This window comes from Colletotrichum fructicola (assembly GCF_000319635.2).
Source record: "Colletotrichum fructicola Nara gc5 chromosome Unknown KSG_Nara_v1_contig03, whole genome shotgun sequence".
NCBI lineage: Eukaryota > Fungi > Ascomycota > Sordariomycetes > Glomerellales > Glomerellaceae > Colletotrichum > Colletotrichum fructicola.
In genome coordinates, this window is record NW_027094053.1 from 3851075 (window position 1) to 3876522 (window position 25448).

Below are 25448 nucleotides of genomic sequence, written 5' to 3' on the forward strand. Positions count from 1 at the left end.
TCTGTGGGGCGAGCTCATCTTGTCAGGTCAGGGGTTGTCAACGACAAGTCTTCGTCCTCGTTCACCGCAACCAAACCTTATATCGCGAAACATTGGTGATCGAGAGCGCGGTGTTGCTCGGCGCGCGTCTCATGGAACGCCACTCTTGGCGCTACTGGCAGAGATGAACAGGCTTCTAGGTTGTTCATCAGCTGTTGATTCATGGCGAGGCGGGCTGTTTAAGCCTAGGAAAACTATGCCTGGGGTCTACTCCAAATGAGATGCTTTAACATAGGACCGCGGATGACCAATCGCGGAAGTTCCGGTCCACGTGCCTGCCCACTGCAAAAATCTCAGTAATGTCTGGGCCGATTGCTTACTTGAACGATATGTTTTACGATAAGACAATCGGTACTGTTCGGTATTGCCCCTCGCCGAGGATTATGCAACATTAGTTTATGTTGTGAGGTTGCGAAAGCGTCACTGTTGCTTCTGTTCACACAGTGAGGGCTACGTCATGGCATCAATTGATAAATAAATAAATTCTCGTGCGTTTGGTCGTTCAACTGTGCTAAACACGTCTGTGATCCTTGCCGCACCTCCAAGCTCAGATGTTGGACATGAAGAGGGCGATGCACTGGCCCTCAGTGACTGCCCTCGCCACGAGCTGGTATACGATCAAGTCGCTTAATCACCGCTCCGAGAAGGGCTTTGAGAATTTGGTCTGAATCAAGCTTGCCAGGCTCCCCGTCCTTCCAAGTGACGGTGTCAACAATGTCGCGAACGTCTTTAAGTCCATCATCAAGCTGACGGAGGGCCTCTTTGGCTCCGGCGTCACTGCCCACCTGGAAGAACTGTATGCCAAGCTGGTGGGGAGGGGCATCGAGCTTGTCGAGTTTCTTGGCCGCAGTGATAATAGGGGCCTCTACATCATCGCAAGGAGCCCCGTCAGTGATGACGATGATGTTCAACGGGTTGACACTTTTAAAGTCACGCTTGTTTCGCTCGAGCAACCTCAGATAAGGCTGAAGGATGTGATGCAAGCGTCGGCCGGTAAATGTGGCGCCTTGGGGATGAACTTCGTCAAAAATCTCCTCAACGGTTTTGCTCTTTCTGATCTTATAGAAGCCGCTCGAGGCTTTCCCTTGGTTGGCGTCTCCTTCCTCTCCCGTTTGGTGGTTCAGAAAGTAGAGATCAATGCCGTCGGCGTCATGAGCAACGCATATCGGGGTGATATCTCGGAGGGCGAGCTGCACCTCACGCCACGAACCACCGCGCATCGATCTCGAGTCGTCAATAAGAAAGACAGTTTCGAAGGATGACAGGAACGCATAGGGATCCTCGGCGGTCGAGGCTACCAAGCCTTGCTCCTTAGAGTATGGGGTAGACTCGGCGCGAGTGCCATGAGACTCGTAGGCAGGTGGAGGGTCTGCAACGCCTGTGCAACCATGAGTATTAATGATTACACTTGAAGTTTTCACCTGAACTCACCTTCGCCAGCATTCAAAGCATCCTCGGACTTGTCATTCTTGCGGTCGCTGCGTGCCTGGTTGTCGCCACTTCCTGAAGGGGTTTTGAATGAGTTCAACAGTTTTCGTGAGAACTTCATGTTGTCGATGTGATGCAGTGGTAGTCGGGAAGCTTTTTGGGATGAATCATGACCGGTACTCGAGGCTTTATAAGGCGACAAGTCGGTGACGTGGAAGCCTGCCTCGACCTTACAGCTGATGGGGCGCAGGCGGTGTTCGCAAGGGGGCAGGTTGACTAAGGGAAAGAAGGCACTTCTGGGGGTTTCACTGCCACCAGGTGGACCGACCGGGCAGCGCAAGATGCCAAAACCTGTTAAGCCATGTAGCAAGGCGCTCTTTGCAGGGTTAGGCAATTGACGTGACACTGGCAAGGCGCACAAAGTAGATGATCCACACTGCCCCCACAATCGACTCGTCTGGCGCAGTGGCTAGAAGCCATCGTTGATGCAAGCCCTGGCAAGCGCCCGAACACGCATCGGGCGCGTAAATGTTCAGGCTGGACGCGCTGCTGCTTGTAAAGTGCTCCCTGCAAACACTGCTCCGAAGTCTCTGCTGAGTCGGGCAGCATCCCGCACCGTATCCTTGCAGGAACGAGATAACGTCAATACAGCCCTCGAAGTGAGTGTCAAAGGAGCAGATGCTTGCATTTGACCTTTCCTCGACCTATATCCACGAAAGCGAATCCTCACTGAATGTCTGCCCCGAAGATGGGAAAGCGCCACTATGCGATAGACGAGGCAGAAAAGGTAACATCTTCTGGGTCGCCTTTTTGGAATGCAGTCAGGGCTTACGCATAGAAGGAACAGGGAAATGCACCAAAAAGACGGAAGATGGGACCTTCATGTGCCAAATGCAACAGTCTTCATGAAAGGGTTCATGCTTTGGAGATTCGCATGCTATATCTGGAGGACTGCATATCGTATTGGCAAAGTTGGATAAGATTTTTGGAAAATTACATCACGGCACAGCGGCCAAGGGAATCGTCCCCAGATGAATTCTTCCCGGATGAATTCGGGATTATAGCCGTCTGAGACGGAAGGGTAACGAAACAGTAAAGTGATTACGCCTGACGACCTGATTGATGACTTACCCCATGTCATAGGTCTTCTCGCTATAATGCACAGAGCGACGCTGTAGCTACTAGGACAAAGAAAACATCCTCCCAATACGTGTACCTGTCGAAATTGGACGGGTTCAGTCTTCTATCGCTATATCGCACGGAGTCCCAACTCCAGGAGGCAAGTCGAGCGTCGGGGTCAGAGATCCTGGACGGATATGTTTGGAATGTTCCCCCACTGCCGCAAGATTTCCTGTCCGAGACGAGAAGCTCAATCGTTATGGCAAACCCCTCTGCTACCATTGGAACACAAATCGGCTGCTAATGATCACACAAGAGAGAGATTGGACTGACGGGAACATGATGTGTATGATCTAGAGAACTACTTACAGGCGTCGGGTGCTGGAGAGGGCTGTAAGGCAGATTCTGCCACTCGCTAGCAGGCCACAGGAGTGGGGGCCAGGTGGCTACGCCCATCGCAGGATATTACGTAAGGTGGCTAGGCTCAACAAAGCGGGGAAGAAAGCGGGGAACAAAGATGTCCATATCCAACATCATCTCGCACATCCACCATCAACATGACAGTCGAAAGGATTGGAAGACGAGTTGTCGTCAGCATCAAGCGATCAAGCAATTACAGAGAAATTGCATGGGAAAACCCCACAGAAACTATCGATACTGTGTTGGAGAGTCTGAAGGGTCAGGGTTGGGTGCCTTCGGAAACAAAGAACGAACAGCCCGACGTGAGGCTGATCATCAGCAAGATCACGAGTCGAGAAACATTGATTCTCTTTGACTTGTTCCATGACGGGTATGACTTCAAGACTGCGCATTTGTACGGCCAAGATCTTCCAGTTCTCCTTGTTGCGATGGGTCGAAGAGGCCACAAACGCACACACCCCGCGGATAAGCTGATGACTCGGAAAGTCAATTTCGAGGTCAGGTGCCTCTACAATCGAAATGGATGGAAACAGCCTCCTTTCAGCGAAGATGCCCGCACAGGTTCGGCCTGGGCAGTTCTACAGAAGGATTTCCGCGATCACGAGGCGACAAGGAGGCAACGACAGGACGAAATAGCCGCTCGAAAAGGTAACGATCAATTTCCATGCCACAATCCCCTTGCCAGAAATCGGCCTCTAGTCTCTAACTACGCGGGCTCTGTAGACACTCAAAATCGTCCGAGTTGAGGGTGGAGGTTATCTTCCGCAGCACATGTCCTAGTCGCTGGATTCCCCCGTCCATGTAGACCCGTCGGTCAACTCGGGAGTACCATGACAACCACAGTCCTCTTCAACTTCCTCGGTGTTCTCTTCGTTGGCATCATGAATCGTATCATCACACTCCTCTACCGTCTCCCGTTCTCGTTGGTCGTTCTCTTCGTCAGGGCATCTTGGACAAATTATGGCTTTGTACTTGCACATGCTTTAGAGTTTGGTGCGTTCAGTCAGCCGGCGTGTCAGATGGTTGGGGTTTGGGATGTTAGGTACTGACGTTTTTGTTTCGATTGAGGCTTACTGAAGGGCTTTGGATGGTGAAGCAGTTATCTCGGAAAGGTTTCAAATGGAGTTCGGATCATGGTTATTAATGCCAGGCACGTTCTAAATACAGCTTTCCAAGACCCACAAGGACCTGGGATCCCCCTCTTTCTTAGTATGCACGTTATTCTCTCCCGAAAAGATAGGCAGTCGGAGTCGTCAGGATTTGATGCCTGAGGCTAGTCGGAGGCTAGCCGGTTGATACGCGCTTTTCTAAGGCAGGTACACAGAGTATACACGCTGAGCATGGTCCCAAAGACAAACTTCGAAAGAGATGAAGGGTTTCTCGGGGCCATTGTGCGTATATGCAGTCGGCGGTTTGACCAGATTGGGAGAGACCTGCAAGTGCTATCACTCGCCTGCATAGGGCAAGCTACTACGGTCCCGTTTGTATGTGGTAGGGTCCACGCCCCCAACCGCTATCAACTACGTCTATCGCATTACCATCAATACAAACCGACTCTGAGGCTTCGTTTACGTCGGTGCAGTTCTACTTGTCAACGCCTCACCAGGGCTCTCTTGGTGAAGCGGACGGGGGTTAGTCAGAGTGCTTAGTTAGAGGCAATTTGACATGTGACCACTGAATCGAGAAGTCATCGCCGTAGGTGTCAGAGCGGATGCTATCCACTGTCCACTTCCAGTGGTGTGATCAATCGAGCATGTCGCCTCCCGGGCCCGTACCCAATAAAATCGACTGCCAGTAACGGGTGAGTGGCGCTCTCGGAAACGGCGACAAGAAAGCAAACCCGAAGACTGTGTGTTCGAGATAGAGTAGGTGAGACAAGGATGGGTACAGCAGATAGAAAGCCAGGGAGTGACCTCAAATCTTGCTTGAATGGATTGCTGCACCGAAGCAGCCGCGTATCCGAATAATATTGATCGTCGTTCGTCAGTCAACACATGGACCAGGCCGGTGGCAGGGGGAGACGGCTGATCCGTGGAGCAGATGGACAGCTGTGGCGCGAGCTGGACACCACCCCCGTAAGGGGGCAGGGCGTTGACAATCCATGGGTAACTACAAACACACCCCCTTCCGGCCAATCTAGAAACGAGCACCGTCCACCCCAGTACCCTGTCAAGGAGCTGCGAGGGCTAGCAGTACGTTGTACCCCGCCACGAGATCATTCAGGTACTTGAAAATCGCTCCTCGTAGGGGCTGGCCATGCTCAGGACCCCTCCACGCTCTTAACGGACCACGCGCAGGCCCTGAACCGATGGCACTCATGGACGAGCCCTGTCTGAGCGGCCGCCTCGTCTAGAACCTCGCGCTCCCAAATACGGCGACAAACTATCCGTACCAATATGCCGGTGAGATGCGACGGCCAACTGTGATGAATCCTGCGTCCACATGTGCTGCGGTTCAGACAGACAGGTATAGACAGCGGTGCATCGCTTGATGCTTTCGCCAAGCGGACGCCGCATACTTAGCGCGAGCAACCATGGCTGGGAACCGTTCTCATGAGCGAACCTACTGCCTAAGAAGCTTCATTGGTCATACGCATCTTCTGGGCCCCGCACCACGACCTGAGAGAACCCAACACAGCGAAACAGGTAAACGCTGTACAATGACCACTCCCTCTTGAAAAGCAGTAAGTTGCAGAAAACACGAGCAGAGCTTCCACTGCCCCTTGGTTCTCAATCCTAGCTTGACACACCAACGTCTCCCAACACGTCTCACATCGTGACTCTTCATGCCCACCATGACAGCGCCCAAGCCGGCACCTGTGGAACGGGTCACGGAAAACCTCGAAAAGCCTCTGAACGACAAAAGAACCTACCGTGTCATTCGTTTGTCCAACAAGCTCGAGGCACTGTTGGTTCACGATCCAGAGACGGACAAGGCCAGCGCCGCCCTCGACGTCAATGTCGGAAACTTCAGCGACGAATACGATATGCCTGGCATGGCACATGCCGTGGAACATGTACTTTTCTCCACGCGCGAAAATAATATCCCTCGTAGTCGCGTCCCTTGGCTGACAATTGTTCGCGCAGGTTTCGTTCATGGGCACCAAGAAATACCCTGCAGAGAACGACTACTCCCAGTACCTCGCCCTACACTCCGGCGACTCAAACGCATTCACGGTAGGCACTTCCACCTGCTACGTTTTCGATGTTTCTGCAAAGCCTGCCAACGGAATGGAGCCCTCGGCCTCGAACCCTTCCCCCTTGTATGGTGCACTCGACCGCTTCGCCCAGTTCTTCATTGAACCTCTCTTCCTCGAATCGACCCTGAACCGAGAGTTGCACGCCGTCGACTCTGAGAATAAGAAGAACCTACAGGACGACGCGTGGCGACTCTATCAGCTCGAGAAGAGCCTGTCCAACCCAAAGCACCCCTTCAGCCGCTTTTCGACCGGCAACTTCGAGGTTCTCAAGGTCCAGCCAGAGGCCAATGGCGTCAATGTTCGGTCCAAGTTCATGGAGTTCCACGAGAAGCACTACTCAGCGAACAGGATGAAGTTGGTGGTTCTGGGGCGGGAGCCTTTGGATGTTCTAGAGGACTGGGTCGCAGAGTTATTCGCTGGAATTACCAACAAGAATCTAGTGCAGAACCGCTGGGAGACTGAAATGCCCTTTCGCGAGAGCGAGCTCGGTGTCCAGGTGTTCGTCAAGCCGGTGATGGACCTGCTAGTACTGCATCTTGTTTTCCCGTTCCTCGACGAGGAGAACATGTTCGAGTCGCAGCCCAGCCGATACATCAGTCACCTGATCGGCCATGAGGGACCTGGAAGTATTATGGCCTACGTCAAGGAGAAGGGTTGGGCCACCGGTCTGAGTGCCGGCGCATACCCCGTCTGTCCGGGCACTCCCGGCATCTTTAAATGTGCTATGGCCCTGACCGACGAGGTAAGCCTGAATTTTGTCAACTTTACGATGATCTTACATGCTGACGTACCCCCTAGGGTCTCGAGAACTACAAGGAGATCGTCAAGATCTTCTTCCAATACGTCTCTCTTCTCCGAGAGTCGACGCCCCAAGAATGGATCTTTGATGAGATCAAGATCATGGACGATATTAACTTCATGTTGAAGCAAAAGGCGCCAGAATTCCGCTTCACCAGGAATACCAGTGCCTTCATGCAGAAGCCTGTGCCGCGCGAGTGGCTCCTCAGTGGACACAGCCGACTGCGCAAGTTCGATTCTGAGCTAATAAAAAAAGGTTTAGCTTGCCTGGGACCTGGTAACTTCCGCTTGACCATCGTTTCGCAGAAATTTCCTGGCGACTGGGATCAGAAGGAGAAGTGGTCCGAAGCTGAGTACAGCGAAGAGAAGATTCCTGACGAATTCATGGCGGACATTGAAAAGGCTGCTTCGGGCTCAGCTCCCGACAGACTTGTGGAGCTTCAACTCCCCGACAAAAACATCTTCATCCCCGAAAACCTCGAGGTTAAGAAGGAGGAAGTCAAGGAGCCGGCCGTGGCGCCGCGTATCGTCTGGAATGACAGCACCACTCGAACGTGGTTCAAGAAAGATGACACCTTCTGGGTGCCCAAGGCGAACCTCGTCATCAGCTGCCGGAACCCCAAGATTTTCTCGACTGCTAAGAGTGCCGTCAAGACTAGGTTGTTTACAGAGCTTGTCGAAGACGCGTTGGATACCCACTCGTACTGTGCGAAGCTTGCAGGCCTGCAGTATAGCGTTAGCCTTGATGCCCGTGGCTTGCGCCTCAGCCTCAGTGGATACGATGATAAGTTGACGGACCTCTTGGAGCAGGTTCTCGGCATAATGTGCGACATCGAGATTAAGGATCAGAGGTTCGACATCATCAAAAATGACCTGAGGCGAGAATACAATAACTCGGAACTTCGACAGCCCTACCACCAGGTTTCAGACTACACGGCTTGGCTCAACTCTGAGCGTCACTACGTTGTTGAGGAGTATTTGGCTGAGCTACCTAACATCACTGCTGACGACGTCCGCCAGTTCAAGAAGCAGACGCTTTCACAGCTGCACATTGAAAGCTACGTGCTTGGCCACCTGTGCAAAGAGGACGCCCTCAAGCAGACTGACGTGATTAAGACAACGCTGAAGCCCCGTGAATTGCCACGCTCCCAGTGGCCCGTCGTTCGATCCCTGACTCTTCCTGCTGGATCAAATCATGTCTACAAGAAGACTTTGAAGGACCCAGCAAACGTCAATCACTGTATTGAGGTGTGGCTATACGTTGGCGATAATAGCGACCGCATGACGCGGGTAAAGACAAGACTCCTTGGCCAAATTATCCAGGAGCCAGCATTCAACCAACTCCGAACCAAGGAGCAGTTGGGCTATGTCGTCTTCAGTAAGGCTCAAAGCTTCTCGACCACCTGCGGCTTTAGTTTCATCATCCAGAGTGGGAAGAATCCCGAATATCTCGAGTGGAGAATTGAAGAATTCTTGAACTCGTTCTCAAAAACCTTAGAACTCATGGTCGAGTCCATTTTCGAGGACCACAAACAAAGCTTGATTGCGGAGCGCCTAGAAAAGCCCTTGAATCTGAAAGAGGAGAGTGACTGGCGTTGGGGCCAAATCTGGGGAGAGCTTTACGACTTTGACTGGTGTAAGTTGACAAATATGTCCAAACTTGAACGACGTGCTAATTTGTGTGTAGCTGCTAAAGATGCTGCGATCGTTGAAACAATCACCAAAAAGGAGATGATTGAGTTTTACTACCGTCACATCAAGCCAGGCTCTCCAGGACGAGCAAAGCTGTCGGTCCACCTTCATGCTCAGGCAGACGGTTCCATCGGAGATGCCGAGTCGGATAAGATTCCGGAAACCAGCAGCAAGGTAGTTCCCATCACAAATGTCCATGAATTTCGAGGTGGTCTAAATCCCATGATTCAAACTCCCGTAGGGGATCTGGAAGAGTTCATGGACTGAAGAAGCGCGGTGTGCACAACTTTCATAGAAAAGCATCTACCATTGAGTAGCACGAACCAGTAATTATGCGGTTCCTAGTCGGTGATTCGTTGAAAATTCAGGTTCTTCAGACAAGCCAATCTACCCTCCGCAAGCGGAAAAAGTGAACTGACTATGGCCATTTTCTTTATCTCGACTCTTTAAGTCTACGACTACGGCCGGGAATATTTCTTTGCCATGTCATAGCATCTAATTGAAGACGGCCAGCGCCCAAGCTCAGTCAAATCATCCCTCGTCATCTCGCCTTTCTTTTCGCCATGAATAGCACTTATCCCGCGGCCACTGTGGCTGTTGGCTCTGTCACCTCACTCGTCGCCCTCGTCACAGCCAGTGTCGCATGTCGTCGCCTCTGTCGATGTCCCCGTTCTCTTGCATGCAGCTCATTTCTTCTTGCTCATGCCATCGGTACTGCGGTCTTCTACGTGCTCTTCATTCAGTGGTTTACGCACGGGAGGCAGTGGACCATCCCCCTCCTCGCCCAAGCCGCATGCCTAAACGCAACACAGGTAGAGTCTTTTCACATTCAAGCGCATCGAGTCTGACGAGATTATGCAGTTGATGCTTCAGGGCCACAGACGGCGTACGCCTGAGACGAGACTCTTTTTCGCCGCCAATCTCACTTGCGGGGTCACTTTTGTTGTGACGTCCGCAATCGCCAGAAGCTACAGGTCATCGTTCCTTCTGCAGCCCTTGATACTTGTTCTTTCTGGTAATGGCATCTGGTCGGCATGGTCTTTCAGAAGCCCTCTCCGCGCGGCGTTGATGTCGCCTCGGGACAATGGCGCTCAGTTCCTCGTCATCAGCTACGCGCTGCTGGCATGCCACGGACTCTTTGTCCTGGCGCCCCTCGCTGCTCTTTTCGAGGACGTCGTATCCTCGTATCTGGTACGTCTCCCCTAACAATAGAAGCCTTTGCTGAATTTGTGTTGTGAAGGCCATCTTTTGGCTCACTCTACCGGCAAACGCCTTCCTCGCATGCTGCCGAGTCTACGGTGTGTTCTGGCATAGCAACAGGGGTCGAGTCTATATGGAAGAACATGGTGTAGTTTTCAATAAGGAGCTGAGCATGGAAGCTGAATCCGGATGTTGGGATGGTGTTGCGGGACCTGAAAAGGGTGCGGTCTAGCGGAAGACACGATGGAGCAGGCACGTCGTACACTGTAATAGAGTCCTCGGCTCTGGCGATTGCGAACACAACGTCACATATTTCACAACACAGGTGCGACATTTACTTCTTGTATGTACAAATATTACCGTATTTTCTTATCGTATCATCATGAATCCATCACTGTCTTAGACCGATCCGCACTCCACAGCGCGCCTGCGTTAGACCTCTGCGGTCCCAAACGACTCCGTGAGTAAAATAATGATCCGAGCATTTCATGGCCAGCTATTTCACCAGCACCTCGAATGATAACCATCGGAATCGTACACGTAGGAGTACTGGGGGGTGTTTATAAAGTCCTCGTTCTTGTTGAAGTACGCCTTCTCGGGGTACTGCTTCAGGTTGGCGACTTCGTGGGGGGTATGGCGGCGCTTGAGAACTGCATTGGCGGTAGAGGACTTTTGCTGACGCTCCCAGAGCAGGTTCCGTCGGAGAGACTCGGAAAGCTCAGTCGCGAGCATGTTGCGTCGGTTGGTTCGGGGGGAGAGGGCGGCCGGCAGATGTATGTGGCTGGCAGTCGCGGGGATAGGCTGAGCAGCGGACCGGGGCACCTCGGTGGTGGGCTCCAAAGACGATGAGCGGTTACCACGCTTCATCATCAAAGGAGCATCGTCGGAGTCGTTGGGAGAGACGGCCAAGGTAGGCGGGGCTGGGTGACTGGTGCGAGTCCAAGGCGTAGACTGAGAGCGGTGATTGCCAGCCCGGTCGCGGTCTCTCTGCTGATTGATCATGAGGGTAATGAGAGAGCGGCTCGAGTTCAGGTTAGGTTTGGAGTCGACGCGCTGGAAGAACGTCTTCTCGTCAATGCTAGACTTGTTGCTGTCTTCGATCGCATCTTCCCAGTCGGAAGAGTCATCCTCGTCGTCAATGGCGCTCTCGTCGACATAGTCTGTGTCCGAGTCTTCAGGGTGAGTACCGGAAGGACGAGGCATAGCGAAAGGCGAGCGTTTGCTGTAGCTCAAAGAGTGGTAAGCTGGCGAAGGACGCTTCTACATCAACATCATGCCTCATGACGCCAGTCGGGGCCAGTCGCATTGAAGTATGTGGATGTGCCACCACCAGAGACACCGGCGGTGACATGTCAGATACCCTTGCTCGCGAAAAGAAACGCCGTACGCAGCTGCTGTCGAGAATGGAAAGACGCGTCTCGTGGTGCGTGGGAGGGAATTAGCAATGGTAACGCTGTTGCCCGCCGGCACGCTCCTTGTCACAGCTTGACTGTCTTGCGCTAGCTTGCGCGGGAGTGTGGAGACGGCGGACAGAGTGGAGGGTGGTGCTCACCAGCTGTGCGGGGCTGTCCTCATTTCCCGACCGGAAGCCGATGACCAGTTTGCGGAGAGCCCTCTCGCTATCGACGGGGAGGATTCAGCCGATGGACAGACGGGACTGTCGTGGGGGTCGCATGTGGATGGCGTTGCTTCGTGAGGTGTCTGGGCCTTTGTGATCGTCGCAAATTGTGCCCTCGGCTTTGGCGTTGGTCCGCTTCTCAGAGCTCGAGTATGTCAGCTCCCGGGACCTCCATCAGCGTTGTCTGTCTCACCTTCCCTGCTTCCAACTCGTATCCGCAGTGGATATCGTCGACTCGCAGAACTCTGCTCTGCTCTGGTTGTCCGCAGAAGGCAGTGTCAAGCAGATCAGACGCAACACCTGGGCACGGCGTGCTTTTGTGTCTCTTCGACTCGCAAGGCGTCCACGACGGTTCGCCATTCGACATCAGGCTGCGAGGCACCACGGTAGGCAGACAGCAATCGTGTGCGCTCACCGCCGCAGCTGCAGTCATCACTTTGGGTCGGGGCGAAGCAGGCCAGTCACGTTGGCGTTCATCGGCCAGGTCACATTCACAGTATTGCACATTCGGGATGAACAAGGTCAATTCTGGAGAGCAGAGTGCTGCAGATACATGCGCCCGTCCCCCTTCCTTCCTCTCGTCGATCAACTCCAAACCCCTGATTTTCACCCTAGCGATTATACTGTCCAGGGTCAGCAAGGTTCGCGTTCGGTCAGGCCTGTCACATACGACGACGCAATCTTCGCAACGCGCGCCATGAACGTTGACCCAGCCGGGGCAGTCCACGCCATGCTTGTATCTATTGATGCAGGGGTAGCGGTCCATGATTCTTTTCGATGCTGCGGTCGCTCGCGTGTGGTGTGATTGGCGTGGAGGGTATGAAATGTGATCGTGGTGAACTTGCGGAAGCCGGCACTCCTTCTGTCAGGACTCGCTCTCTTTATCACTCAGCTTGCACTGTGAAGTCTTGCCTAGCTGACATTAGGCGTCCTCAATAGCATATCGCTCGCCCACGAATAAGAAAGTATCTTTGACGTGTCGCTCCCTCCAAGATACTCCAACAGTGGATGGCCGCATTCCGCAGCTAGCCGTGAAGTGCCCAACAGGCTGCCTGCGCCGAGCAGCAAACGTGACGGCATGTCCGCGATTGGCTCAGTCACTGGCATGAGAATACCCATGGCGGTCGGCGAATGCGAAGCTCCCGGAAGCTGCGCTGGCCGTCGCTGCGCAAGACATGAAGTCGAAAGAGGCTCCATCGATTGGCCGGGCACGGGGCTCCACCTGCATGTCAAAAGCGGGCCGCGTGTGGGACGCTAAAACGTGAGATGAGCTCCCCACGTTGTGTGCCGGAGGGCTGCGAGCACGGGGCATGTCTGTCGCACCCCTCCATCCTAAGCCCTCCTGAGGTCGCCTAGACGCACACCATGCTGTGCGTCGGGCTTCCACACCCACCCACCAGAACAGTTTGCTAATCGGTGCACTCCCCCACCCACTTCGTCTGGCCGGTCAGGGATCCCCACACAAGCTACATTTGTTGCCCTGCAGAAAAACTCGAGCCCCTCGACCAAAGTCACTCGCTCCAGCTGATGGCGGCCGCTACGCCAAGCGTACAGGGTTGCCCCGATTTGGGCTAGGCTCGAGTTGCCCACACCCGTGCATCGATGCCGATCACCCACCAAGGCCGCTGGTCTTTCGCCGCTGCGCCCGCAAATCGTCCTCAGGAGACGCCGCCATGCTGTCAGCACCGTCCTCCAATTCAGTCGTCTGATAACACGTCCGATCGATGCAAGTCGCGGCGATGCGTCATCTGGACTGGCTCTGCAAATGGATACACTCAAATGTTGTTGCTCAGCGACGTGCAGGGCGCACAATGTAGACGAGACGACAGATATGCTACCAAAGTTCCGCAAGTCTGACACCCAGAATCAAGTCGTATTTCAGTCTACGTACAGCAAAAAACAGGCTTTATGAATTCCACCGTGGTCAAATGTCATTCAGCATGACACGCGGCAATGGTCGATGACGGTACTACATCTTGCCGACTTCGCATCTCGGCGACATGTCTTCCGGGTCGGCGCCTCGGTTTGTGCGAGGTTCTCGCGGCCTTCTTAGCCGACGGATTCGTTTCGCTTCTGGACAATCTTCTGCGATGGCATTGGCAGATCTTTTCTTCTGCGGTACACAGCCTCGAACAACACACCTGCGGCAGTTAGCTACCGACGATCAATCGATGTCATTCGACATACAGTGATATCTCCCCGCCTGCTGCCCAGGCAAGAAGCTTATCGTATATGCCTTCATCATCTTCCCTTGCCAGGTCGCCACGGGCGTAGATGTCTCCAGTTTCAAGCTCCTGCGCCAGTCTAGAGCTGACAGGCATGGATAATTCTCCAAGAACTTTGGCTTCCAACCCGACTTCTTCCATCAGCTTCGTCACCCTGTCGACGTTCGCTTTGGTGATCGCAACGTCAATCGTTGCCTTCGGCTTGAGAAGACTGGTTTAGCTCGCATTAGCAATCTCCTCGGCAACTTGATCGACGTGAATGTCACCTTGAAAGCTTCGTGAAGAGGCTCGGTGGAATCTTGGGTCCGGCGATGCTAAGGAGAACATCTTCAAAAGGCTCAACTCCAAGATCCTCCCCATACCTGTAGTTGTCAGCAGATGAAAGCGCAAGCATTCGGCTGACCAACTTGTAATTTTTGAACTGAACGTTCATCTCGCAGTCTTGACACGTCTGCCTCGGAGCGTACGGGCACCCTTCTGTAGTAGGACAAGAGTCGCCGGCGTGATGTGGTGTCGGCACCAGTTCATGCGGGCACTCTTTTGAGTCCTCGCAAACCTCAAAGTCGCTGTTTGAAAATCTGCCGAATTTGTCGCATATGATGAGTCTTCCACTCTTGGCCTGCGAGAATTCCCAATAACGAAAATGACGGCTCAGCACATCAAGCAGCTCTCCATTTCTGACGCTCGTATCGACAGGGTCGCCTGACGGGATGTGTGTCTCCTCATCATCATCACTGCCAACGCTCCCGACGTCGGAATCGGCTGCTGAGAAGTACGTCTCCTCTTCACAATGCAGTGGCTCCATGTGATTGACCGAAGGCAGCTTCTCGTTGAAACGGTGTTATGTCGGAACTGACTGCGTCTGATGATTAGTGGTGGCTTTCTTGTTGGGAACACAATCATCTTTAATGCCACAGGCAGTGTGCACGGCCTCGACCGTCATTTCGACCCCGGGCAGCCAATAAGGGGTGGCGGGTCTCGTCTACTGCTAGCTCTGGGCCACCCAGCTTGGGCCCGCGCTGCTTTCAGGGGTCCATTGGGCGGTGACGACGGACCCAGAAGAGTCCGTTAAAGAGCTCTTGACGCATTCAGGGCATTGGCACCAGCGGTCTTGGCCAAGTTTGGAGCTTGCAACACCCCTACTGTAGACGAACGTTCTATCTCGGCCGAAACATCTAGCAACAGGAGCGTCTAGCTGTTTGGCAACGACATATGAGTGGTCGCCATATCATCCCGATAGCATTGATGTGTACCACTCAGCAGATCGTCTAACAGACAAGCATGGCTGCTTAATTTGTCGAGGTAGTTCTCTCACGCCCAAGAGGCCGCCCCGTGATTGATACGCCGCTGGCATCATTTTGGTCGACCTTTGTGGCTTGATCTGAAGTTCTGATTAGCACTCGTTAGCAACACCTCTTTTTGTCATTTACAAGATGCAAGACTAATTACAGGAGACCTTTACATGCTCTGAAATGACTTTCTTGTTCTAATTGTCGTCTTTGTAAGCTGAAGCTCTGGCTGCGCACGTTCTGATGAGGTAGAAGCGGCAGGCCTGACACATCATCACCAGACGCAAAGCACTACAAAAGCCAAGTTCGACCCTGGTTTACCTGAGATGTCTTAGGTGGCCATTTTGCAGAGATGAAGAAACTAGAAGGTATCAGTCTAAAGCGCCAAGATTGGTAGGAAAAACTTGCCAATCGCAGTGGGCATGAATGTGGGGATCATCGATCTCTTTTTTGGCTGCGTCGACAATTCGATGGTCCAGAAGAACACCGTCCTTTTGTTTAGCCTCCACCTTTGCCTCCAAAAATCGTGCTATTGTTAACGCAAAATAATTGCCAAGGCGACTTTTGCCTTCTAACTGTGTGCCGATGGGAATTCTGTGCTTCTCCACTGACACTTGCAGCCCGACTCCCTCAAGGCAACGCTTGGCTTCCTCGCATTCTGTCGCGGCCTCCTTGCTCCCGTATAGTATTCGAGATAAGTCCAGCAATGGGGAACGCTCTTTCAAAGTGCCATCGTCGCTTCGTGGGAGCATGCCTATGATTTCCATCTTGACTTCCCCTCTCGGCCTCAAATGCGTTTTCACATTTGTGACGAATGTCGGCCAGTCATCCATGCGTCCAATTACTCGCGAGTGGATGAAATCGTACTGAAAACGTCCCCAAATATCGTGCTGATTCGCCTCAAGACGAAGGTTTGGGGGAAGTCCCATTCTGGACTGGCGTCAGCTCATTTCCTTTGCGCTGGATTTCAACATTTACAGCGGCGGGTGCAATTCGGGGTCACGGTATCCTACAACTTCGACCTCGATTCTCGCGTCAAAAATCCCTTCTTTCTGAGCTGCTTCAATTGCCCATATGCAGCTGTCTGTCGGAAAATCCAGTATACGAATAGTGTCTTCTTCGGATCGGAAGGTGAAAAGAGACATAAGTCTGAAAGTCGCATGCAACATGTCTAGTGCATCTGCGAGTGATTCCTGGCTGGAAATTAGCATTGCGCAGAAGAACCTGCGAGTCGAGCAGCACATTTTTGGGGTACTCATCAATCCTAGCCATTTTAGCGATTAGGATGCCGCTCAAAACGTCAATTGACGAATATACCAGACGTTTCCGAGTAACGCTGCGTCAGATTGTCTTATGGAGAGCTATATATATGCCTCCCATAGACCGGACAAGCCCGATATCACTCACTGGTGGAGCTGGAATTTGCAAGAGATGCTGAGCTTTGCCCTGACCCTGGGTCCCACATGCAGAAGGTCCCGCAGCTTTTTCGCGTCATGTGATGATGATTGCAACGCTTCACTTGACGCATTTGACATGCTTACAGGGCAAACCCTGAAGTCGTCGATGTGAGATGCGTTGTCCCGCCTTCTACAAGTAAGTCAGTGCTCGGAATCCATCTTTGAGTGCTTTAGCATAATTCGCGGCGGGTGTTCTGCTAACTTAACAACCTGACTAGGGCTCAACCGGGGACTGAACAGTATGCAGATGAGCCTCACAGCGGCTTGATGAGAACCGCCTGCTCGCAGCTACACATCTATTGAAGTGGCAATAGACGACGTTGGCGAGCGCCGGAATTCGTAGTACAGCTGCGCTTTTGACGGCTCTAGTGCACTCTGTGGCAATCCAGTGTCTGCAAGCAATCCCGTTGGCTAGCCAAGGGAATTTATGTAGAACCTCTGAATGACACGTCATCACGTTAGCACCACCATCAGAGTCCTCAATAACCCCGCTTGAGAAATCCTGTCCCGTTTGTGATGGCTTCAGCTCGCTGACTTGCCGACGTCCTTGCAACATGCGAGAAAGTGCTTTCCTATGCGCGATGCAGTGGATTTAGTGGCCACATTCAGCTTGCTTAAGCTCAATATCTCAGACACACCGTCAAGGTCCCAGCCTTTGTGGGGTGCTGCACAAATGCTGTGAGGCTATTCCCCACCCGAGAGCAAACATGTATTCCCAAGAAGAACGTCTGGTCTGCGCATTAGGGGCAACATCGTTGATTGGTCTCATCGGAAGCCATTCGTCGTGTCTATGTGACGAAATTCTTTGGAGATTGCAAATCACTCGCTGTACCGTCCAAAGCCATTTGGGTCACCATTAATGGCATCACGGGGCCCCTTGAGCGCTCAAGTCTTGAGAGACGATGATTGATGCTTGGCGCGTTGATGGTGTGTTCGCTAAAGGTGCCATACAATGTGGTTGGAGTATCATAAAAGCTAACATCCTCGTTGGAGGTCCTCTAATTGGTGTGTGGTGCTCCGAGCCTATCCTGTTCTCGTGTTCATTGCAGTTCCTGTTGATAGAGTTGGAATCGACTCACCACATCTGAGGACTAGCACAAACTTTTATCTTTGCCAGGTATGCCGGGATGTCTTTTAAGCAGCGAAGCAGAGCCGGAGGGGGTGGAACGCTTCTTTGTCGTGCTGCAAAGACACTCAGCGGATAGCAGGTACTCTGCCCTGGGCGCTATGTTGGGTGATGTAGCTCAGCAGAAGCTCGACCTCGGTGATCAGCAGCACTACTGCATCGACAAAAGAAGCTTCTTGTTTACCACAAAGCCTCCAGAATCAAGGTTGGTCAGGGATGGCCAACGTTTCTCAGAAGGGTTTTGACATCACCAAAGCAGTATTATGGGCGGGATGATGCGCGCAATCACACAGAAATGGACGACCACCGCTGTTTAGGACCTGTTCTCTCCCGTGATGAAAACAGCGGACTCACTCTGGCATATGGCTTTCACTGCTGAGACCGCGCGGGAAAATGCGACACTTTGCCCCGCACCATACTTGTTTTTAAACACAGACATTCACCTGAAGATTCTGTCTCATTCTAATACGGGCCTTTTAAGCGTACCCACCCCAAATTGCTTGTTTTCGGGGGCAAAGAATTGTGTTGCCCATCTATCCCGCGTTCCCAGCTGCGAGATCAAATCAGTGAACCTCAATCGGCTGATACTCATCGGCGAAACGCGTCCGGTTGGCCATGATGCGCAATCCGATTGGGGCGGTTGGCTCTCGGTGGCTTCGTTCTGCTACCCCTGAATGTGGGCAGCAGAGTTACCATGATTGCTCCGCACCACGATCATTAGCAACACGGACACTCCCCTGAGGACTCTGTGGCCTCCGAGGTACAGGCGACAGGTCTCTGTGCCATTGCTACCATTCGCAATACTACGTCCGATGACTGCTTTACTGTGGTGCCACGGGGATCCATAGCGAGAAGTCAGCATGGAGAGAACAAGGACCTGGCTGTAATGACCCTGGAGCAACATGACTGGACTGGTGGCACTGGCTAGCTGCTCCGCGTTCCTGATCGGCCAACGTCCGCCTGCCCAGACCAGCGGACTGCCAGTCTGCAAGCGTCGACCACCTCTTGAGCTGCCCCTGACGCTGCAGTTACCCCTCCCAGACATCCGCCAGGCTGTCCCAGCAGCGTCGGTCCCAGCCCGTGAGGAGGCACGTCGCCACCAGTCGATGACCAGCAGCCCCGCGCGAGCCCCTTTCCGGACGCTCCAGAGCGCCTGCGTCTCTCCCATCGACAGGTGCGAGCTGCTCGTAGACTGACTCGGCACGAGGGGCGACCTCAGCCAAGCCTGGCGCCGGGTTTCGCGGAACGCTGCCACTCCTCGTCCTGGAAGGTGTGCCGACGGCGATCAAGGGGACCCATTGGTCACAATACGCTGGGGGTGTCAGTGGTCTTGGGTCGGCCGCCTCTTTGCCGACGTGCTGCGCCGATGTAAAGCTGCAGTTGCCGATGGAAGGGCTCCAAGCATAGCAGACCCCGCCAACGCCGGTGACAGCAGCGGAACGAGCGTCTGGATGCCACCAGAAGACCTCCACAGGGCCAGCGCACACTCATCCGGGGCGGTTACGCTCCCACCAACAAGCGTCTTGGGAAGATGGCTTTTCATGTTTGATTGACTCCATTATCAGAAGGTTCTGCTGCGAACAGAGCAGTAAGCTTTTTACTCTGCATGCCTTGCATTGCAGCCCTGACAAACGCCCTCTAAGAATATGTACGAAATCGCGGGAATCACAAAATACCGCAGTGGCACAGCACCTTAGCCAGACCACTACCCTGATCGAGGCCCCTGAATGCCAGCCTGCTCATCACTCGCTGCCCCTCAGCCTGATGCGACCAAGACCACCAACAGGAGGCAACGCCAGCAAAAAGGACAAAACCATAACCTACATCCATCGTATGCGACAAAGCCACCGATCTGCAAGCCACAAGGCTGGCGTGCATGTGTGCGCATTTGCGGGATTCACGTCTCGTCACCTGCCCGCCTGCGTACGTCGCACCGCTGCTGCTTCGATTGAGAAGGTGCTATCTGCTCTTCCCCTCACTATAAAGGCACGACAGTGTGTTCAAAGTCCTATAGGCGTGTTGTTTCTGCATCTCTTGTCAGTTGTCAGACTCAGTCAACGGACAAGAAGCTATCACCGTCTGATCATGTTTTCCCAGGGGATCGGCGCTGACGGCTTGCATTCGCTGCAGAGCTCATCGCCCCGGTACTCAAAGTGCGTCACGCACGGCTGGCAGCGCTCCTGGGTCCTGATATATTTCTTGCACCAACGGGACACAATGTATCTCTTGTGGGAACAGCGAAACTCGCGCAGCGTATAGTCGCACATTTTGGCTCGTCTGAACGGCAAAATCCAGCTGGTAAATTGCAGTGAAAGGCAGTTGCCTTCCATATGCTGAATATTTTAAAGGGACGGGCGAACCACCCTGCTGATTTCTCGTCTATCCCCAGACGACATGCGTCAATCTAGATCCAATGCAGAGTGGCCGTCTCATACAGCCGACCGGCGGACTGTGCTCAAACATGGTGGACGCGACTCCGGCAAGTGGTGGATCGTTCAGTGGGCCCAACAAGTCGTCCACAAACTAATCTCATCAGCCTGGGAATATCTCTGCAGCGTGGGTCAGGAGACCAACTGCTGGCTCAGAGACAGCTGGATGGAGCGATCGATGGAAGGCCTGGGTAGGTGCAGCTGCGAAGCCACGAAGTACGTCTCTGGTCAATGCACCGCTTAGCCACATGTGGGTAGAAACGCGCAACGGAGCAAGGGTCATAGTTGGCTACATAGTGTAGTAATACGTTAGGGGTAGAAAGACTGCTGCATAATACACTACTGCGGATGTGCCCGGGGGGCAGGGGAGATGTGGTGGTGTAAGAGTAGCAGAAGTAGCAAATGACTAGGACAGCGACGATCAAGCTAACGCTTTTGGTCCATTTCGCAAATAACTACGAATTGGACCGATTGGGGTAGCGTGGCTTGATGGTGGGCTGGAACACGGCTCTGCTGCGTAGTCTGCAAGGGAGACTGCATAACGCTAGCCTGTTTGGTTCATTTCGCAAATACGTCTGAAATGGACCAAAGGAGCAGGTGTTCCGGGTCAGGACCAATCCATGCATACCCACGCCACGCTAATGCCCCTGGCTGACTAGCGAGTTCTCCTGAGGCACAGGAACAGACGACATTCTCCCTCCTCCACGTCAGGTCCGTCCGTCACATCTCTCTCTAGCTTAATCGTCTCATTTACAGTAGGTCGACTCCTTTTCCTCAGCCTGATCAGACCGCCTTGAAGACAGAACATGTTGGGGCTGAACGACCCCGACCTGAAGCTATGACGTCAACGCGGTGCGGGAAGAGAAAACGCGAGACAGCGGACCCTCACTCTGTGTTGACAGAGTGCAGGGAAAGGTTAGAGAATCGGTCCGTAGACTTCTCTAAATCGGCAGAATGGGTCATACCGAAGCGTCGCCGTGATGATGCAGACACAATATCAAAGCGAATTGTCTTCAGGCTTATAGCTGCTGAGGTCTACTGGGCGCGAGACACGTGGGGGCATTTTGAGAAAGACGACTTCCTACAGCGCATGAAAGAAGTTTACCCAGAACTCCACCAAGATGTCGCAGCTGAATACGAGTTCTGGTATCAGTCTGGACGCACTTCCGCTATGATTTCTGAGAAGTGTTCTCCAGGCATGATAGCAGCCAGTTGTGTCGAGATAGGGGGCGACTCGAGGTTAGTCATTTACCTAATCTTCTGATAAATGTCTGACTTTGAACCTTCGCTCCAGATATCGCACGGTGCCTGTAGACCCGTCTCGTAAGGCTCACGGCACGTTTTTCAGCGAACTAAGCAAGTTAGGAGGACTCGCCAACGACTTCAAAGCCATCGAGCAGAACTTACAGCAACGGATCAGCACAACGTACGGGAAGCTAAAGAACGAAGACCCCGACGGACTGAAAAAGAGAGACCGCCACAGCCAACTCATAGATCTCACGTCGGAGAGCGATACATCTCATGCCGAGCAACGCCAAAATACGCCTTCTCGTTATCCAGATGGACTATACACCTATTATCAAGCTGCAACAGGTCCTTTAGTAGCACCTTCAAACTCAACGACAGGCAGCACAGGTTGGGATGCGCAGCCTCTAAACACGACAAACGTTCATGCCAACAAAGTCGGACACAGACTGCATCAGCAGATAGGCGTTCGAGGCGGCATGGCTGAGGCCTTTTCGCAGCAACTGTTAAGGCAACCATCCCCGCAAGCAACAACTCTAAACACACAGTCACCGCTGGTGGCGGCTCCAGGCGCACAACACCAGCCATTATATCCCCAGCCATCCCCTCCAGACGCTCCAGAACTCAACGTACAATCAACCCAACCATCCTGGGCCCAGACGCAGGCGCGGCTCTATGCGGGTAACCGAGCCTTCAAATTCGACTACGATACTTCCCATTCGCGTGTTCAAGGCTGCCTGGATGGGCCATGGGCGACTACCTGCGATGACCTCGAGCGTATCGCCGGATCTGCGCGGCCTTCTGAGCTTGAGATGGAACGAGCGATGGGACTCGCGCTCCGTCAGGGGAAACGCGACACCAGCTTCGCCAGGGACCGCGGCGGCACGACACCTGCTTCCGGAAGAATGGCCGTTGACATGTCGCAGGTCCTCAGGGACGACCGCTACAATAACACCGTCGCTGTCGGCAATTTCTGGAGAGACACTCATTTGCAGTTCTCGGGCATCATGTCCGGCGGCGGTATAGGGAACACCGCAGCGCTGGGAACGGAGCGGGATCGCGGCGTGTTCCTGTGCCCTATCGCTGATACCGACCCCTGCGCAGGCAGCTGCGCGGCCAACAAGTTTCAGCAGATGAAGATGGACCAAGTGTGGGCCTGATCCGCCGGCTCCTTACGTTTTGATTCACATTGCGAATTCCGTCCGTTGGTATATAATATCATGTGTGATTCATGGAACATACAACATCATACATCATATAGAGAAAGAAGACAGGGCAACATGGCCGCCATCCATATGGTCCGTACACTAGCAGTACGCTGCCGATTCCTAGTGCCATCGTGCTTACCACAGGCTCCAGCGATCCTTTGTCTCTCGGCATAATGTCCACGCGCACCTCCTTGTTACTTCCCATGCCGAACAAGAAGATCACAGCCATGCGGTCTGACGCGATCCAGTGGGTGCCGCTTCGCAGCTCGAACAGCTGTGGATGGTACATTGTCGAGTTGCTAGGCGACAGCAGGCCCGATCCCTTCAGTTTCGATTTGATGCGGTGGCATAGGGCGCCGTTCTCGGGACTGGTGGTGCCCAGTATGGATTTCAGGTCCGTCGCGTCGTAGAATTCCATGTACCGCTTTGTCAAGTGGTAGTGCTCCTCCTTCCACCTGTACAGCCTGAGCTCCGTCCCGCCTTCCGCGACGTATGTGCTGTCAAACTCCAATCCCTGGCTAAACTCGCCTGCGAGAGGCTGCAGTCCAGGCTTGCTGTATACCACATCGTGCGTTGCATGCGTCGGGTTCATCTGGACGTGGTTCGATTCGGAACGGTTGACGAGCTAGCCTTCTTGAGGGCAACGGAGGAAGGGTATCGCACTATCAGCAAACATCGATACTCGAAGATCGAAGAGGATTTGACCAGAGATACTGGGGAGCGGTGATGCGCGCTTCCGGGGCGAAGATGGGAAAGGAAATGGACCGAGCAATTGTCGGCATTCGTAGTGTGGGTCATATTGTCATGTGATAGCCGGATTTTCACCGAAATGGAACTTCGGGGAAAGGTGGCGCCGAGCCGTTATCGACAATTGGGCTGACGTCAGCAAACCGACATTGCTCAGATTACTCTTTCGAACGACTTCCTACGACAATCATGAATCAGGCCAGTCCATTACGATTCCAATGAGAACTGAATACTGCCGACTTTGTCGCACCAGTATTTTGAGATCTCCTGACACTGACCCCCTGAAGACAGACTTCTGAAGAAGCAGACATCTGCCGAGGCGTGATGCCGTTGCTTACGTTTGTGCCGGACGAGCAGACACAGCTGCCCTCTGCGTTGGACATGGTCTGCTGTTCTGACGCCGTAGCTTGCACTGCGACAGCCTGGGCGCACAAACAGTCACGAGGCTTGCGTGCGATTACGCATCGTCCCGTATTCTTAGCCGCGGGTTCCAGCATGGTGACGCTGCCATCAGTAACGACCGCGGATCTCTCGAGGGTAAGCTTACATCAAGCGCGGTCTCCTGCGGCTTTGACAAAAGGTACACAATAGCATCGGCTACTGGTGCTAAGGGCTTAGACGTACGACTGTCTGCCTGGCGGAAGAATAAGCGCAGCCGCTGCAGCATGGACAGAAGCTGCACGACACACAGTAGCCACGCCGGCTGGGGCACTTCGGACACTTGACTTCAAACAATAGGCCTTATTCGGCAATCCTACGTTGCTAATAACAAAGCACCAGCATAAAAACATCATCTTCAACATCTATAAAGCATCATCCACTATGTCTTGACCCCTCAGACTCGACTAGGCGAATACACGGAGACAAAGATTATTTCGATTTACTCGACTCATTGGAATCCAGCGGCTTCTCCGACCCTTCGCTCTGTGCACGTTAACGCCGGTCGTGCCTCTCGCGTGGCGGTCGTGGTCTCGGCAGCCGTCACGACAACTGCGATGAGGCCGGGGCCGTCATCGGGATAGAGCACGCCTTGGTTCGCTCGGCCGATTAGTATCGGACAACGGAAAAGGGAAAAAGGAAATCGTAGTTCGCGGGTGGCATGAGTTCGGCAGCTACAACGGGCTCCAGGTCTGGAGGTCCTTCCACGTGGTATCGCGTAAGGCTCTGTGAAACGATCTTCATTACAACTCAAATAGTTCCCTGCGCTGCTGACACTGTCGCCTGCTTCCAGCAGCCATACAATACATCGAGGCCCTCTGCACACCAAAATCCGCAATGTTGCCATTCATGTTCTTCCCGTCCCCCCTTCCGACTCACTCGGCGCCGGCTCCGGGCTCGACCCTCGATCTCTGCTCTGGACAGGTCAGCAGGCAGGCTGCGTAGAGATTCAAGCACGGTCAGCTACCTGAACTTTGTGCATGCCCATCGCCACGAAATCATCAAGCGAGATAGTATGGTGGAGAGGATCACTCTCGCCTGTCGCAGCGTCATTCTTGGTGGTATCTGACTCGGGCATGGCGGGCCTGGGTTGTGTGGCGGACTGGAGGCTAATGAAGGGATGGCTCTGCTGGTGTCGGAAAGAGACAGGCTGTGGTTTCCAACTTGGTGTATAGGCTGTTGAGGTCTGGAGCCAGGAGAAGCTTGACAAGGCAGTAACGGGCATAACAATTTATAGTTGGCCTTCCAGCAGAGTGTCATACGAAGGTCGGCATCTGGCTGTTGGAAGGGAGCTGGCAAGTATGATGCAGTCCGTACCGCCTCTCGTTTACCTCCGCGAGTCTCGCAATCTCTTCTGAGGTGTACTGGCGCCTCGCCAACGCACGCGGGATGGCCTGCCCGGCTGCGTCAAACACCTCTCCATACGGTTGGTCCTGCGGTGTGCTGATTCGCATCTCGTCTGTCGTTGCGTTCGCGTTGACCAGGTCCCTGGGGCACCAGGATCTCGTTCCGTCCAGGGTCGCAACAGGCTGGCTTGGATGTTCCGCAGTCGACATGGCCATTGGGTGTAGGCCATTGCATGCAGCCGGCTACACAGTGGGTGGGAGGGTCGATGTTGAGGTGAAAAGGGCAAGTAGGACTATCTAATGATCAGAGGCCTTGCATGTACCAAACAGGCAGGGGCTTCTCGGGCAAAGAAAACATATCAACGAGGTTTCCTGGACGCCTCGAGGGCTCGCCAACGCATGCGTGGTGACCTGCCCGGCTGCAT

At 53.5% G+C, this 25448-nt stretch overlaps 9 protein-coding genes across 9 annotated transcripts; 4 read left to right on the forward strand and 5 right to left on the reverse strand.

Moving 5' to 3' along the window:
- Window positions 1-623: 623 nt before the first annotated feature.
- CGGC5_v005890 (uncharacterized protein) lies at window positions 624-1588 on the reverse strand (the record flags this gene model as incomplete). The annotated part of the gene is made up of 2 exons (XM_032027415.2): window positions 624-1417; window positions 1471-1588. The coding sequence occupies 2 exons, from the start codon at window positions 1586-1588 to the stop codon at window positions 624-626; spliced, it is 912 nt and encodes a 303-aa protein (XP_031876231.2).
- Window positions 1589-3143: 1555 nt separating this feature from the next.
- On the forward strand, window positions 3144-4100 carry CGGC5_v005891 (uncharacterized protein; the record flags this gene model as incomplete). Its single annotated transcript, XM_066151566.1, has 5 exons — window positions 3144-3400; window positions 3493-3654; window positions 3730-3779; window positions 3850-3999; window positions 4075-4100. 5 exons carry the CDS (start codon window positions 3144-3146, stop codon window positions 4098-4100), a joined length of 645 nt encoding a protein of 214 aa, XP_066009073.1.
- A 1700-nt stretch (window positions 4101-5800) lies between these two features.
- Window positions 5801-8962, forward strand: CGGC5_v005892 (putative zinc protease mug138; the record flags this gene model as incomplete). The annotated part of the gene is made up of 4 exons (XM_066151567.1): window positions 5801-6022; window positions 6093-6947; window positions 7004-8639; window positions 8691-8962. 4 exons carry the CDS (start codon window positions 5801-5803, stop codon window positions 8960-8962), a joined length of 2985 nt encoding a protein of 994 aa, XP_066009072.1.
- A 296-nt stretch (window positions 8963-9258) lies between these two features.
- Window positions 9259-10127, forward strand: CGGC5_v005893 (uncharacterized protein; the record flags this gene model as incomplete). The annotated part of the gene is made up of 3 exons (XM_066151568.1): window positions 9259-9507; window positions 9557-9886; window positions 9936-10127. The coding sequence occupies 3 exons, from the start codon at window positions 9259-9261 to the stop codon at window positions 10125-10127; spliced, it is 771 nt and encodes a 256-aa protein (XP_066009071.1).
- Window positions 10128-10396: 269 nt separating this feature from the next.
- CGGC5_v005894 (Uncharacterized protein) lies at window positions 10397-11098 on the reverse strand (the record flags this gene model as incomplete). The annotated part of the gene is made up of 1 exon (XM_066151569.1): window positions 10397-11098. The coding sequence occupies one exon, from the start codon at window positions 11096-11098 to the stop codon at window positions 10397-10399; it is 702 nt and encodes a 233-aa protein (XP_066009074.1).
- A 433-nt stretch (window positions 11099-11531) lies between these two features.
- On the reverse strand, window positions 11532-12245 carry CGGC5_v005895 (uncharacterized protein; the record flags this gene model as incomplete). Its single annotated transcript, XM_032027306.2, has 4 exons — window positions 11532-11658; window positions 11707-11813; window positions 12124-12136; window positions 12184-12245. The coding sequence occupies 4 exons, from the start codon at window positions 12243-12245 to the stop codon at window positions 11532-11534; spliced, it is 309 nt and encodes a 102-aa protein (XP_031876296.2).
- Window positions 12246-13482: 1237 nt separating this feature from the next.
- CGGC5_v005896 (uncharacterized protein) lies at window positions 13483-14543 on the reverse strand (the record flags this gene model as incomplete). Its single annotated transcript, XM_066151570.1, has 4 exons — window positions 13483-13654; window positions 13701-13949; window positions 14005-14100; window positions 14146-14543. The coding sequence occupies 4 exons, from the start codon at window positions 14541-14543 to the stop codon at window positions 13483-13485; spliced, it is 915 nt and encodes a 304-aa protein (XP_066009161.1).
- Window positions 14544-21210: 6667 nt separating this feature from the next.
- CGGC5_v005897 (uncharacterized protein) lies at window positions 21211-24622 on the forward strand (the record flags this gene model as incomplete). The annotated part of the gene is made up of 8 exons (XM_066151571.1): window positions 21211-21278; window positions 21334-22434; window positions 22559-22582; window positions 22644-22886; window positions 23646-23776; window positions 23831-23859; window positions 24317-24395; window positions 24471-24622. 8 exons carry the CDS (start codon window positions 21211-21213, stop codon window positions 24620-24622), a joined length of 1827 nt encoding a protein of 608 aa, XP_066009160.1.
- Window positions 22592-23084, reverse strand: CGGC5_v005898 (uncharacterized protein; the record flags this gene model as incomplete). The annotated part of the gene is made up of 2 exons (XM_066151572.1): window positions 22592-22612; window positions 22680-23084. The coding sequence occupies 2 exons, from the start codon at window positions 23082-23084 to the stop codon at window positions 22592-22594; spliced, it is 426 nt and encodes a 141-aa protein (XP_066009157.1).
- Window positions 24623-25448: the final 826 nt, after the last annotated feature.